Source organism: Ascidiella aspersa, chromosome 6 (assembly GCF_963924565.1).
Source record: "Ascidiella aspersa chromosome 6, kaAscAspe10.2, whole genome shotgun sequence".
Lineage (NCBI taxonomy): Eukaryota > Metazoa > Chordata > Ascidiacea > Phlebobranchia > Ascidiidae > Ascidiella > Ascidiella aspersa.
The window spans coordinates 29,948,885-29,963,622 of NC_139452.1; the positions used below are offsets into that span (position 1 = coordinate 29,948,885).

At 35.3% G+C, this 14,738-nt stretch overlaps 1 protein-coding gene across 1 annotated transcript; it reads left to right on the forward strand.

Moving 5' to 3' along the window:
- Window positions 1-1,449: 1,449 nt before the first annotated feature.
- LOC146141200 (uncharacterized) lies at window positions 1,450-14,322 on the forward strand. Its single transcript, XM_083392849.1, has 8 exons — window positions 1,450-1,551; window positions 3,533-3,687; window positions 7,864-7,958; window positions 11,347-11,492; window positions 12,163-12,264; window positions 12,687-12,784; window positions 13,462-13,578; window positions 14,166-14,322. Exons 1-8 carry the CDS (start codon window positions 1,450-1,452, stop codon window positions 14,320-14,322), a joined length of 972 nt encoding a protein of 323 aa, XP_083248975.1.
- The last annotated feature ends 416 nt before the right edge of the window (window positions 14,323-14,738 follow it).

Below are 14,738 nucleotides of genomic sequence, written 5' to 3' on the forward strand. Positions count from 1 at the left end.
ACCACCCTGATCTAGGTGCTGTGATACAACCGTAAGTACAATCCTGATATCCGATTGCGAATTTAGCAAAGTCGTTTATCTCAGAGAATGTAGCACCATTCACCTCTGGCCCTGTTATGCCTTGCGCATTGCTTCAATTGTCGCAACCTCATGTAAGCCCCGCTGTATGTGCTTTATATAGCTGTCTGCGGTGGCAGAAAAAGGTACAGCGAGTCTGTTTTTAATTTGCAACAGGCCCAGCACTTTTTAATTATTGGAATCCATTTTGGGTCACTGCCTGGAGCATTGTGATCACACAATGTTAAATTGGTCAACTCCGAGTGCTGAAATTGTGTGTCCAAAGCTAATTAACGCTACACGTCGACAGCATGTCGTGCTTACTGGCACTAATTTGCTTTTTTTGGATTACCGGCACTACTTTACGTCAGCTTTCTTGGCTGCAAAAATACAAGATAAAGGATTAGCGAAAAGTACACTAATGGCCTGCGACGTTTCCCATTTTTTCTATAGTCAGCAAGGTAGCCAGCAAATGCATTAAGCTTACCAAATGGGCAAGAAATTACGTGGTTTCAGTAGTAAATAAAAAACTTTCAGCTTGTTTTAGTTTGGTGAGTTATTATTGTTAGAAGGCCAACATAAACCTGTAAGGTTTCCATCCAAATTCGTAGCCAAGTTCTAAATATTTGAGGAATTTTAACCATTTTTGGCTGACAATTAGTTTTTGTGGACATGGTTACTTAAACATACTGATATTTCAGTCTTATACTCTACATTTTGGCAAAAGTTATCGCGACATGAATTTTACTGCGTATAAAATACCTTCTCTGATTAATTTTATACAACCCTTGCAGAACAAATACATCACATTTTGGATATTGACACAATGTATTTCGTAAAAACAAACTGTATATTTATTTGTTTGTTTTTTATTCAAGTTATTGAGTAGTGCATGTTAGTGCGGCTTTTAATCATCTTAAAATGGCAAGTTTTCATGCGAAATATTCACCTTCTGAGTGCACGGTTATCGATTTTCACGAATGTTTTCCAAGATAATGTTTCCCAGTTTTAGGTTACACTTAAAACAACTGGTTGTTCTCAGATTTGTATCTGCGACTATCCAGTTACAATTCCGTAAAACAATAAACCTAACCCCAATAAAGGCACAACTAATTCTGCTGTAAGCAACTGCTCATTAAAAATGGAAGCAGTTTGTCCAATTACAGAGATTGCCTTATAGATAAGTGCGTTTACTACAGCCTATTCTATGAAAATTTAATCTTGAAAACCAATATTTTAATAAATTTGCTGCGCAACAATAGCTTTATGGTGACGTAAATAAAGTTCTGTGACATCATAATAGCCAAGCCAACAGTAGTTGGAAATGTTATTTGCTATTTTAGGTAGGAAAATAATTGGTTTTAGGCGAAATTGGTTTAAAATAACGACAAAATGGTTGTAAAATATACGGGTGAAGAATTGTACAAGTCTACCTATGCTTCTTTGTACGCAAAAACTCCAGAAGACACGCTAAAACGACCAAATTTTCACCAGGTAAGCAAGGTATTACATTACGGGCACTTTTTGCTGCTAGTTTAAGTCTTAATGGAGTTTCTACGAAGATTTAATCTTAGGTACTGCGCGTCTCAACGCCCTGTTGTGTCGTTACAGTTTTCCAAGTGCGTCAATAGTGATTCTGTTCTTAATCTTAACTTAATGGCGGCAACAAAATGCTTACACATATTATTATTTTTGAAACCTGCATTCGAAATTCTTTTACGAAAAAAGTGAGGCAATTAACTTTAAAACTTCTGACACAAACAAATAGGTTCAGCTGCTCAAAATATTTAGTGAAATTTATTAAAATTCCTATCATTAAATACATGGCCAAGAAACTTTTCCAAAGGCGTCGTAAGAAAAAAAAATGTAACAGTGTATAAACCAATTAAAGTGAGTTACCATTCAATACAAAACAATGTTTGCAAAAAGACACTTGTTAAAATGTTTTTGCCACTATATGCGTTTTATGTTCTTCAAAACTTCTCAAAAATGAGGTTTAAAAATGTTTTTTAATTACAACTTTGTTAATGTTTATACAGTAGTTAGGCACATACAAAATAATTCCAAGTTATCATGTTTGAACCTCTTATTGGTTTAAATTTTGGGACAAGCATGTCTTCTACAACTAATAGTGTTTTACAATTTACAAATCTTACCTATACTTAAAAATCTATAGTGTTATTTGATGCTAGTACTGGATTATAAAAATTGATGGATTTTGATGGAATTATGCTTGAATATAAAGTATGTCGTCACATAGGATTACTTACTCTTCAATATATCGATTATTTTTTATTGTTTTGGATTCACGCGTGCGATCGATATACTTATAGTTTACTTACATTGATAAAGGATCACACAAAGACTTTCAAAGCAGCAATAAATTAAGCAGAATAACCTGTAATACCATAGTTTAAGACCAACGGCATAATAAAATCGAATACGCAGTAATATCCACGACAGACTAAGATCTAAATTCTAAATCGTTCGATTTAAGCTTCTAAACAACGTATGCGAACGAATTTAAGAGGATGATTAAACGTACCAAGCCATAAGACCGAAGTAAAAGCGACATCAACGTCGGAATAAAACACAGTTCGACATAAGACCAACTCTCTGGTGATACTTCAGCTACTTGTTGCTGCTGTTTTACTTTCTGAAGCCTTTTTTATACCTTTTGGGGTTTACTATGCCTTTCTTATATTTTATGCAGAAGTCTGCATCTGTCAAAACTGACCCATGCATTGAAATACGCCTGCGCTTTATCAGAGTTGACCTTGTTGCTGGCCTCGTGACCGAAATATTTCTTCAACTGAAGTTTCAGGACTAATACCTAATAGTCGTAATAACGTTTAAATCGGATTATGTCCTAAATCCGTAGGAAGAAGACCTCAATGGTCAGAATCAGGCCGACACAACGCTTTACCTAACGCCGAACCCCACTCCTAAACCGAATTTCTAACCCATACTGTTACCCTCTAATAACCTGAAACAGGGAAAAAATCCGGTGCCAAAACAGCGGCGCCGGTCAAACTATGGCGTCCGAACGTCGACACCAAACCGACGACCCCCGATCGTCCCATACCCTCTACCTACAGTTTCTGGCGTTATTTTGGCCATTTAGACCTTATAGCGATGAATTCAAGGCGCCAGATTTAGGTTTTATTCAGATTTTAATCTTATTTTGTCGTGGATATAAATTTGTCTTTATTATGTCGTTGGTCTTATATTTTGTTATTATAGAATTTTTTACTTCAGGTATTGTTGCTTTGTAGGTCTTATCGTGTGTTTCCGATTAAACAAAGCTTAAAACATATTTAACAAACCTTTAATCAAACATGTAAAAATGACAATAAAGCCTTGGTTCCAAATGTTTCTTTCAGCTTCCCTGGTTTTCTCAATAAAAATACTAAAAATCTCAAAGTCTCCTAAAAACCTACGAAATTCATATTTTTTTTATATTGTTTTTTTTCAGCTTCCTCGCATGAGTGAACTGGAAGGAAATGACGTAGTGCCACATAATCACCCAGACTACATCGGGAAGCGGAAGTACGTCAGACCACCAGGTCTCACCCATGATGACCCAATATGCTTAGGGTTGGGGAGCTTTGTGCAACTCCCAATTCAAAAGTGAGTTGGCCTAACTATACTACAAAGGAAAAGGAAAGTAGCTACTAATGTAAAGGGCGGTTAATTCCACACAAAACCCACATACATTCCATTCTTGTGAGCTTTGTGCAACTCTCAATGCAAAAGTGAGTAACTATATTACAAAGGCAAAGGAAAGTAGTGTAGTGGAATGGGCGTTTAAAAATTATGGATAAGTCATTATTATCATTACCTTTTGTAAATGGAAAGTCAACATGTTTTATACATAAGGATGTCCGGTTATATCGGATCGAAGCCGATTTCCGAATGGTAGTATCGGTATTTGTCCGATACTAGGGCGATATAATTAATATAGGGATTTTAGGCATGATTTGCAATTCAACACATCGATTCTACGCTGAAAAGCAGATTTATCAACAGGGTGTCATTTGGGGGTTACTTAAACTTACTACAAAGACAAAGTAGATATACTAATGTAGTGGGCGTTTAAGAATTATGGTTAACTATTTATTATCATCATTTAAATGGTCAGTTTTTGGTACTATTATGTTGCACACTAGAGATGTTCGATAATACCGGATCGCAGTCGGTACCCGATACAAAGTGGTAGTATCGGTATTTGCCCAAAACTAGGGCGATATCGGTGCCGATCCGATACCAAATTAATATACGAAACTCAAACATGTATTGCGATACAACTCTGAAAAGTAAATTTATCAAAATGGTAACTTTTGGTGGTAAGTACAACTTATTTTCTTGCAATTTGAATTGTACATCAAATCCCACATAACTCTCATTCTAGTTTTATGACAAATAACTATTTATTGCGTAAATGGAAACTGACAATCTTTTACATCCACGATTCGCATGACACCATTTTATTGTTTTTTGTATATTGTTAATTCCCAGTAGTATTACTTGGACGTTTTATTGTCATTAATGCATAATTCGTTAGTTTCGGATGGCTTTCAGTGCACTATGGCCGACCGCAGCCATGTTTTTGTCAGAACAAACCTTATTTCACACTTCAAACGAATTTGCAAGGGCGTTGGGATTTGTTCTGGCAAGCTATTTTGTGGACTAATTTATTTTTTTGCTTTTCCGACCTAAATTACTACTTTGGAACACTATATACGGATCTGTTCATAAGTTTAATGGTGAAAATAACGGCCCAAACAGACGTAAAAAGCGACATGCTTTATTGTTCAAACGTTTCGGCAAATGCTCATGCCATCATCAGTGATATGAAGGCCACATCAGTTACACCCGTTTATATACACTTTAGTCGCAAAAACGATAGATAAAAAGGTGCGCAGAAGCAAGTTACTACTGTTGTTTAAATTTTGTCACGATAAATGTAAAATATTCTCCCCCATAAAAATAAGTTGTTGCAGTACTGAAAAACTTAATTACCTTCTAGGCATAAAACGTTTTATTATTATTACTACCTTATTTAAGTAGAAGGTCAGTTCGGTGTTATTATGTTGCCTCATATAGGGATTTCCGGTATAGGATCGGAGATACCAAGTGGTGGTATCGGTATGTTTCCGATACTAGGGCGATATAATTAATACAGGAATTTTAGACATGGTTTGCAATTCAACGCAGCAATCCTAACCTGAGAAGCAGATTTATCAACAGGGTGTCATTTGGGGTAACTCAACTTCTTAAGCTAAGGCAATTTGAATTCCATATCAAATTCCAGATACCCCTATTCTAGTTTCATAACAAATAATTATTTATTGCGTAAATTGATTTTTTTTTAATTGAAATCCTTAACATCCCCGATTTGCATGCATTTTCTTGTTTTTTGTATATTGTTAATTTTCAGTGGTATCATTTGGACGTTTTATTGTCATTAGTGTATAATTCGTTAGTTTCTGATGGTTTTCAGTGCATTATGGCCGGCCGCAGCCATGTTTTTGTCAGAACAAAGCTTATTTCACACTTCAAACGAATTTGCAAGGGCGTTGGGATTTGTTCTGGCAAGCTATTTTGTGGACTAGTTTATTTTTTTGCTTTTCCAGACCTAAATTACTACTTTGGAACACTATATACGGATCTGTTCATAAGTTTAATGGTGAAAATAACGGCCCAAATAGACGTAAAAAGCTACATGCTTTATTGTTCAATCGTTTCGGCAAATGCTCATGCCATCATCAGCGATATGAAGGCCACATCAGTTACACCCGTTTATATACACTTCAGTCGCATAAAGGAATGATAAAAAGGTGCGAAACAAGCGTCGCAAAACCGATAAATAAAAAGGTGCGCAGAAGCAAGTTACTGCTGTTGTTTAAATTTTGTCACGATAAATGTAAAATGTTCTCCCCCATAAAAATAGTTGTTGCAATACTGAAAAATCCGATTACCTTCTAGGCATAAAACGTAATTTATGGGTAAACAAAATATTGGTCGAAAGGCAATATTGCCGTTGAACTTATTAAAAAATATATGCAAATTATCATTTGAGTGGTTCCAAACCAACTATAGCAACACATAACGAATATTTACACATTAGTATGGCCAACAGCAGAATAGTCTAGCAAAGATAGTATAATTTAGGTTAGACGTATAAATGTCAAAATATATCATATATATATATATTTCGCCGGCAAAGGCATCGTCAGTATGTTTTATCTTTTAACATCTATGGGTAGTGTCTGACCTGAATTTTAATCTTTCAAGGGTCAAGGTGATTTCCATTTTTCATTATCACAGTTTCAGTGCAACATTAATATCGGCAACATAGTATTAATTCCCAGGTTTGACTAATATATCAGATTCGGTGATTTCCGATACAGCGCGTTTGCCTAAAGAGTTTATGCATATTTAATGTTAATGTTGCATTAGTGCAACCACGCTTTAGGTATGGGCATGTAATGTTTGCACACAACATCTATAATAATGTATGATTCAGCGCTCTTCAAATTGTGGTCCGCGAGGCGTGTCCAAAGATAGAAACACCTTTGCCGATTTTTGTAGATAAGAAGCACCTTTGGTGTTATCAGGAATATCCGAACTGGTAATTTCATTCCAATAACAGATATTTTAAACAAAAATTATCGCGGCTTGATCTGATACCAAATGACGTCATTACTATACTCAAACAAGCAAAATAGATGTTTTTTAGGTTTTAGTTGTAATTGTAATGACTTCAGTCAAAAACTCGACTTACGTGCACTTAAGTCACTGTTTTTTAAATGACTTGACATGGCTTAAGTCTTTTGGACAAATGACTTGATCTTACTTACAAATGACTTGGATTGAAATGAGGTATTTTCTTTAAGCAATTGTTTCATAAAATTGCGTTATTTAACTTAATTTCTGCAGATAAAACTATTTTCTTGCTATTTGTTTGTTTTTGTTATGTTTTAGTTTGCTCATAATCTGGCGAGTTTACCAGCTTCAATAATTTAACGTTTAATGTTTATGAAAACGACTTTGGATTTAATTGACTTGCCCTAATTATGACATGACTAGGACTTGACTTGTCATTTATTCAAAAATACTTTACTTGGACTTGAGTTATTTTACAAAAGACTTGACTTGGACTTAAGTTATTTTACAAATGACTTGACTTGGACTTAAGTTATTTTACAAAAGACTTGACTTGGACTTAAGTTATTTTACAAAAACTTGACTTGGACTTAAGTTATTTCACAAATGACTTGACTTGGACTTAAGTTATTTTACAAATGACTTCACTTGGACTTAAGTTATTTCACAAATGACTTGACTTGGACTTAAGTTATTTCACAAAAACTTGACTTGGACTTAAGTTATTTTACAAATGACTTGACTTGGACTTAAGTTATTTTACAAAAACTTGACTTGGACTTAAGTTATTTCACAAATGACTTGACTTGGACTTAAGTTATTTCACAAAAGATTTGACTTGGACTTACGTTATTTCACAAATGACTTGACTTGGACTTAAGTTATTTTACAAATGACTTGACTTGGACTTAAGTTATTTTACAAAAGACTTGACTTGGACTTAAGTTATTGTTATTTTAAAATGACTTATTGACATTTCAAACATTTCAAATTGACTTATAACCCTGGATATTGTCTCCGATTACATAGTATTGCCGCAAATCCTTACTTAATGCGTAAACCCGCAGCCTAAGTAGAAAGTTCATTTGCCAGCCGCGTGTGCATAATTAATGCTGTTTTGATTTGTGTCCTTGTCAGCACCGGAAAACCGATCGTACGCACCAGACCTCCCCAGGAAAGGCAAATCAACCTTTGCGATCTGCAGAAAAAAAGCCGCCAACTAAGTAAAGCAGGTGAGATATTTGCATTTATAACTCTTAGGGTGAAACATGTTTTTGAGTTCATAGAATTCTCCAAAACACATGCAGTTTTAAGGATTTTTAGCGGTTTAACTATAGACCTTGTAAAATGTTTTTTTCAAGTGGTATAAGAGGCCATGCCCCCAGTGGTGGGATTCAGCCGGTTCGCACCAGGTCTATAGAACCATCTCGCGGAATTTTATGAGATCAGCGAACCGGTTAGCATTACTGGTTACTGTCAAAGGATTTTTGCATCTTATTCCATACATTGACTTTTGAGATCCAAGTAGCTTACGTGTTTGTTTTTTAAGTGTACAATGGTCAAGGTCGCACGTAACAGTTATACGTTGTGTTAATTCATATAATTTTAGTAATTTTCCTTTTGTGATTGCTGTTTATCTGAAAATTTAATTGTTGCGTCATAAGTACAAGTCATGAGACGACTGCTGCTTTCTAGTGTGACTGTTAGCAGTGATGGGATTCAGCCGGTTCGCAGTTCGCAACATTTGCTGGAACATGGGCTTTCATATTGTTCTTGCAATTACTTCCGCAAATATATGACTTGTGTAATAGAACCGGCTGACAAAAAATTTGAATCCCACCACTGCATGCCCCCCTTTACACCAAACTGAACACTTTTGCTTTTTAATCTGCGTAACTGCAAACACTTTTCGCCCAAAGGCGTCGTTTATATCATTGGATAAAAGTTTCGGCAATTTAAACGATTGAAAGACGTTTTTGCGCGAATCGATAACATATAATAAAACTGTGTGGTGTTCTTAAGGTTTGTCACATTAAGATGTAACTGTTTGACATCACTATTTGACGTCACGTTTTAACGTAACTTTGTGATGTCACGCTAAGAAGCAACTTTATGACAACACGTTATGACGTTACTTTTGTGTCTTATCGCGAGAATTAAGTGCCTATGAACTAAAAAATCCTGATTAGTGCGATCGAATGAATTACGCAACCAATCCTCATTCTCCATCTATACTTGAACTTCCTTCAACCCCAATTCGAATTAAACCAACCATGCGTGGAACTAAAGGAATCTAGGTGCGCTTTGACACGTGTGACGTCATAATACATCACGCTGTTCTGCGTGATTGTTGTTGTCCATATTGTGTTCCTTTGTTGTCTATTGTCCGACCAATTGTTCCAGTTTCCCTCAAGAGTTAATTGATTTACAATCGATTTATCCGGCGTGACAAGGTATTATTAATTGGATCTTGTGTTCAACAGACCGACATAATTCCCAAGGTAGAGGGATCGATACCCGCCAAGTGCGGTTTCCATCAGGAATTTGTGTATTTGGGAAATTTTGCGAGCGTTCTCATCAGTCTAAATTCCAAACAAGTACAATTAAAAATAAAACAATTCTTTACAAATAAATACATTTTAGAGCATAATGGCTGGAAGGTGTGGTTAGTCGAATAAATATCAAAACACTTATAGATGTAAATAATTTACCATATAGTCGAGAAATGTTTACCTAAGCTACTTCTGTAATGGCCTTCGTATTTATTCTACGTCTTGCTAAAATCTACAGCCATTTAATTATCTTAAGGTTTATTTGAAACGTTTGCAAAATGCTACCTACTTCTGAATGGGCATTGATAATCTTTAAACAATTAGAAAATTCTTTAGAAAATAACGGAAAATTGATTTTGCAGAAATACTTCGAACTGAGCAATAGCCCTATATGAATCATAGGTGCATTTACATAATAGTCTTTTCTAATATAATTATTACTTAACTTTAAAAAATCTATTCCCCAGGTGGTGCTATACAGCATCGCAATAAATTATTTCATATTTTTCGTCAGCAAACTTTGCGGAATGTCGGTACACAAGTTGTTGTGCCTCGATTAAATTTCTCAAATGAATAAATGTATAAAATTGTGTACCACAGCTATGGTTATGAAACGACACCCATATACCAAATATACCTATACGTACAATAAATCGATAGAAAAATGTAAATCATTAAAAAATATTTTTAACAATTGTTTTAGGCTGGAAAACATCGGCCAAGTTTTTACCGATGTAATCTATCGTCAACGCGACCCATTAGTGTTATCGCTTCCACACAATCTATCAAAAACACCCAACGCCTCTGTCAATGTGTCATGTAGTTTTCATCGCTTTCCTTTCGACACACATTCGTTTTTCTAGAACGAGGGGCCTTTTCTGGTCAATTTCACATCATGGCGCGAACTTCCCTTTAATAATAAATGCCGCGGCAGCTTGGACAAAGCTGGTTTGTCGCTTTGAGGCCGGTTTTGCGGTTTTATTGCATAAGACCTCAAATACATCCGCTGCATGAAAATTTAATCCGAATGTTTAAGCCTGTTTTGACCAACATTAACCTTGCAAATAGGGTAGGGTTTTTGTGTAGATATGGTTGTATTTAACTTCTACATATACTTGTAGATTTGTGTATCAAATAATTCTACAGTTTCGCGTTAAGCAAAAAAAAGCTATGTTACGGTTCCTTTGTTAAGTTAGACTTGTATGATAAGTCAATTCTAATCTTTTCTACAAAGATTTAGTTTGATATTTCATCTGTTTAAAAATGTTTAATGATTCTCAGACATGTTACTTAATATTAGTTATTATGCATCGGCGTAATAATATAAACCCTCGTAAAACCCGTAGATGAAAGTCGCATGGGTTGCAGTAGTGTTTCTTAACCTTTATGACATCTGGGCGCACCTGTAGCCCTCTGAAAACTTATTGGCGCACCTGGGGAGCGAAGCGATCGCAAAATATCTTTGGTTTACCGGGATTTTTCCTAAATTTCTTGCAAGTTTTTATTATAGGCCTCTTAGTTGCATATTTTTTGCAAAATATTGTATTTTTTGCAAATATCCCAATGCGCTAAAACCAGGGATTCTTTAACCCTTTTTACGGCGAACCCCTAACTTTTTTTGCTTTGCGTTGACCACGGTAGGCAAGAATTTTCAGAGATGACGTCACAATATTTATTAGACTTCAGAAATCTGCAGTTTTCGGTTCGAAAATGGAGGCTAAATAAATTCAGTGCTAAAACGTTTTATTTTTAATTCAACTCTTTTCTTTGAAAAATCGATTACATCTTACATATACACTAATATTTCAATTAGGCCTTTATGGACCCCTAAAACTAGTTCACGTTCCCCCAAGGTACCCCCTTAAGAACCCCTGACGTACCCCCCTTAAGAACCCCTGCGCTAAAGCGAACAAAAAGTAATACATTATATTAAACTATATAACATCTTAAAAATATGGAAGATTATTTTTTTCTTTATGGCGCACGGGTTAAGAAGTGCTTGGTTAATGCAGTGAAGGGTCGACCGCCTACAAAACACGCTTTCAAACTTATTTTTCTGCATGTAAAGGCAAGGAGATGCAGGTTGAGACGGTGGACGAAATGGTTTCCCGACTTCGTTGGATCACTACAACCAAAAGGGTTCAGGAAATCTCATGTCTTCCTGTTCCTAAGTTGAAAGTCCCCAATACAACGCTGGAGGAAAACTCAGATGTCGTAAGTAGGGATGTCCAATAGTTTCAGATCGGAGCCGATAGCCGATGACAAATACTGGTATCGATACTCCTCCGATAGTTTCAGATCGGAGCTGATACCTGATGCCAAGTGGTAGTATCGATACTCGTCCGATATAGGGTAGTTTCGGTCGCGAATCGATACCAAATTTATTTGTGCATTACAATCTAACTTAGCATTGGAAATAGGGGTGTCCAATAATTTTGGATCGGAGCCAATACCCGATGCAAGTGGAAAAATCAATATTTATTTGTACAAGTGATAGTATCGGTGCTGATTCGATACCAGATACAATTTTTTGATATAATTTGCCATCCATAGCAGCGACTACCTTATTGTTAATATTTCAAAAATTAATATTTCAAAAATAATCGGTTGGCAAATAGGTAATTAAACCTCTTAGCACTAAAGCAAACTGTGGCTTACTAACCTTGAAAAAATCATTTTACCGTTTTTATTTTGCGTTTGTTTGGGCATATTAATGACGTCATTCGTTATCGGGTCGTATCGCGATACTTTCCGTCTAAAATATGGGAAAAAATGTTAAATATCGGACATAGAAATCTTTTGATCCAATCTAGTGTTAAAACATTTTCCAATAGATCAATTGCTTTGTTTGTAGCAAAAAATATAAACAACTGTTCTATATTAGGTTCGCCATCGCCCTCAAAGATACGAACAAAAGGCTTGTGAATGGCAGAAGCTTTCAAATGCATGGAATCGAGCACAGTTTAGACCTAACCTTACTTCAAAGGTTCGTATCACGATAATAGGAACGACGAGATAGTTAATGGTGAAATACATTGTATGCAAATAAAGCAACATTTGTGACATATATATAAACTGGACAGGCATAATTTTGAAAAAAAACAGCTCCTCTGGTAACGGCGACTTGGATAGGTTTTTGAAACATTGAAGGAAAAATACAAATACCAGTAGAGCTGTTATATGTCGATTGTCGTAACCTAAAATTGCTACCCCCATATGTAATTTTATGGAAAGTGCTTTTCATAAAAAAGCCAACTGCCCAGTTCAGACCCAAGCTCACTTCAGAGGTTCGTATAACGATAAAAGGAACGGATAACATATGTTGTTGTTAATGGGGAAATAAATACTCTGTATGCACAAAGTGACATTTGTTACCATACAGATCTGTCAGATGTTGTTCTGTTTTAGGGCGACTTAGGAGACATTAAACGAACAACCTTTGAAAGTTCTCAGAGTTCCAACGACCTCCAGGAATGTGATATAACGGACTCCAACATGGCGCACCAGTGAGTAGTGAAGACATGTTGTGTGCTATTCCACTGTCCATTATATGCCCATATATGCTTTTAGAGCTCAGTAAAAATGCTTTTGGTGATTAGTAATTTAAGAATCCACATCATCAAGTTTTTGAGACGATCCCTAAGTGTAATTATTTTTCACTATTTAAAAGGTTCCCGGAGCTCCAAATGCCAATGTATGCGTTTGGAGCTCCGGGTGAAACAATTTTTTATTGGTAAAATCTTAAATAATTTGTCCAATCACGATTGATACCTTTAGTGTTTAAAGAATAGTCAATGTGAAATACAAATAACCTTTTGAAGTGGTAATAACCCTATCATCATTGTGTGAAGCTGGTCATGACTACTTCAGCCCATAAAAAAAATTCACTTTTAACTTAACATTTTCTCGAATATTTTTTTAAATTTGATAATAATTTATTTCTCAAACGTTGGAGCATAACGTCCTATACCACAGACAGTGCTTTAAGAGATCCATTTAAAAATGACTATAGTCCCAGTACAGTCGTTTAAAAAATGACAAGTCACGTCCAAGTCAAATCCCAGTCAAGTCATTATTAAGCCAAGTCTCTACCGGTAATAGACATAAAACTAAAACATTAAACTAATAAAATGAGTAAACCCTTCCGATTATGAGCAATAATTCGACCAAAAAACACTCATAGGTGTAGACACCGAAAGTTGCCCGGATATGCTGGATTCGTTCCGAGGGAGCCAGTCACTTCGCGAATGGATCCGAGCTCGTCCGAAATATTCCGAAGCTCAGCCAGTCGCACATACAGGTAAAGCAACAATATTGCAGTTTAGCCTTGTATGTGTTCAATCTAATAAATTATCCATGTTTTATCTGTATATACTAAACAGACAAATATTTAGGCCTTAAACATTGATTTATTCATTTTGATTGAAGTAAGATGTTTTTGTTTACATTTTATTGTCGGAGATTCCTCACTATACGAAGAGTTTTTGTTGGTCTTTCCCCGATAAGTTAATTGTTTTATTTCATCCAGACATTTTACACATGACGTAATTAGATTTTAATTTTAAACATTCCGAAGCCAACACAGAATTTGTTTTTTTCTGAAATTTTCATAGTTTGTCATGCACAACTTTATTTTTAACTTTTATTTTAAATTTTATTTTTTAAAAACCTTTTGATGGCTTTCAAAGCTATGACGAAGCACATTCAAAATAAATATAAAGGTAACTTAAATCTACGCCATGGGGTAAATGCACCGATTCCTATTTAAAAAAAAGTGTATTTAAAAAAATATTATTTAAACGCATACGTGTTTAAAAGAAATAAACGTTCGTTTAGTTTCAATTTCAGCTATTTTCTTGAAAAAATTTACATTTTCATTTTTCCCAGACATTTTCCTCATGACGTCATGCATGACCCACGTACCATGAGCAACCACCGTAATGCCCCCATGTCGAGAATGATTACCCTGGTGTACCCCTGGAACCCCTACAAGAAGACCCCCAACACAACCCACACCTTCATAAACCCCATTTACCACCGATGAGTTCTTGTTTTAAACCACATGTGATGTTTTGTGTTGAATTTTCTAGCCTTGTTACAAAAGAAACTGATAAAATAATTGATAAAACAATGTTCGAATGTTTTTCCTCATTATTTCAGACATAGACTTGCGGCAATGAAATGCCTGTAAATATTATTATCCCGTGATATAAGGCGTGCATTCGAACTCATTGTTTCTAAAACAAATGTAGCTTTTAATTATGTTGTTCCAAAACGACTTTTAAAAAAATAAATAAAAGTAAAATGCTTATCGCAAGCACAAGAGCCTTAATCGCAAGCACAAGAGCCCAAAAATGTTAGGAATCATTTCGCTCTTTTCTTTCTTCTTTCTTATTTAATTTTCCCAATTGAAATTACGTAATCTAAATGACTGATCAAATACTGTTTTATGATGTGCTG

Bases quoted from the DNA above. Each gene is read 5' to 3' on its own strand.
- LOC146141200 (XM_083392849.1), top strand. From the start codon at position 1,450: ATGGTTGTAAAATATACGGGTGAAGAATTGTACAAGTCTACCTATGCT. The intron at 7,959-11,346 runs GTGAGATATTTG...CTGCATGTAAAG, and splicing joins CCGCCAACTAAGTAAAGCAG to GCAAGGAGATGCAGGTTGAG. The intron at 11,493-12,162 runs GTAAGTAGGGAT...GTTCTATATTAG, and splicing joins TGGAGGAAAACTCAGATGTC to GTTCGCCATCGCCCTCAAAG.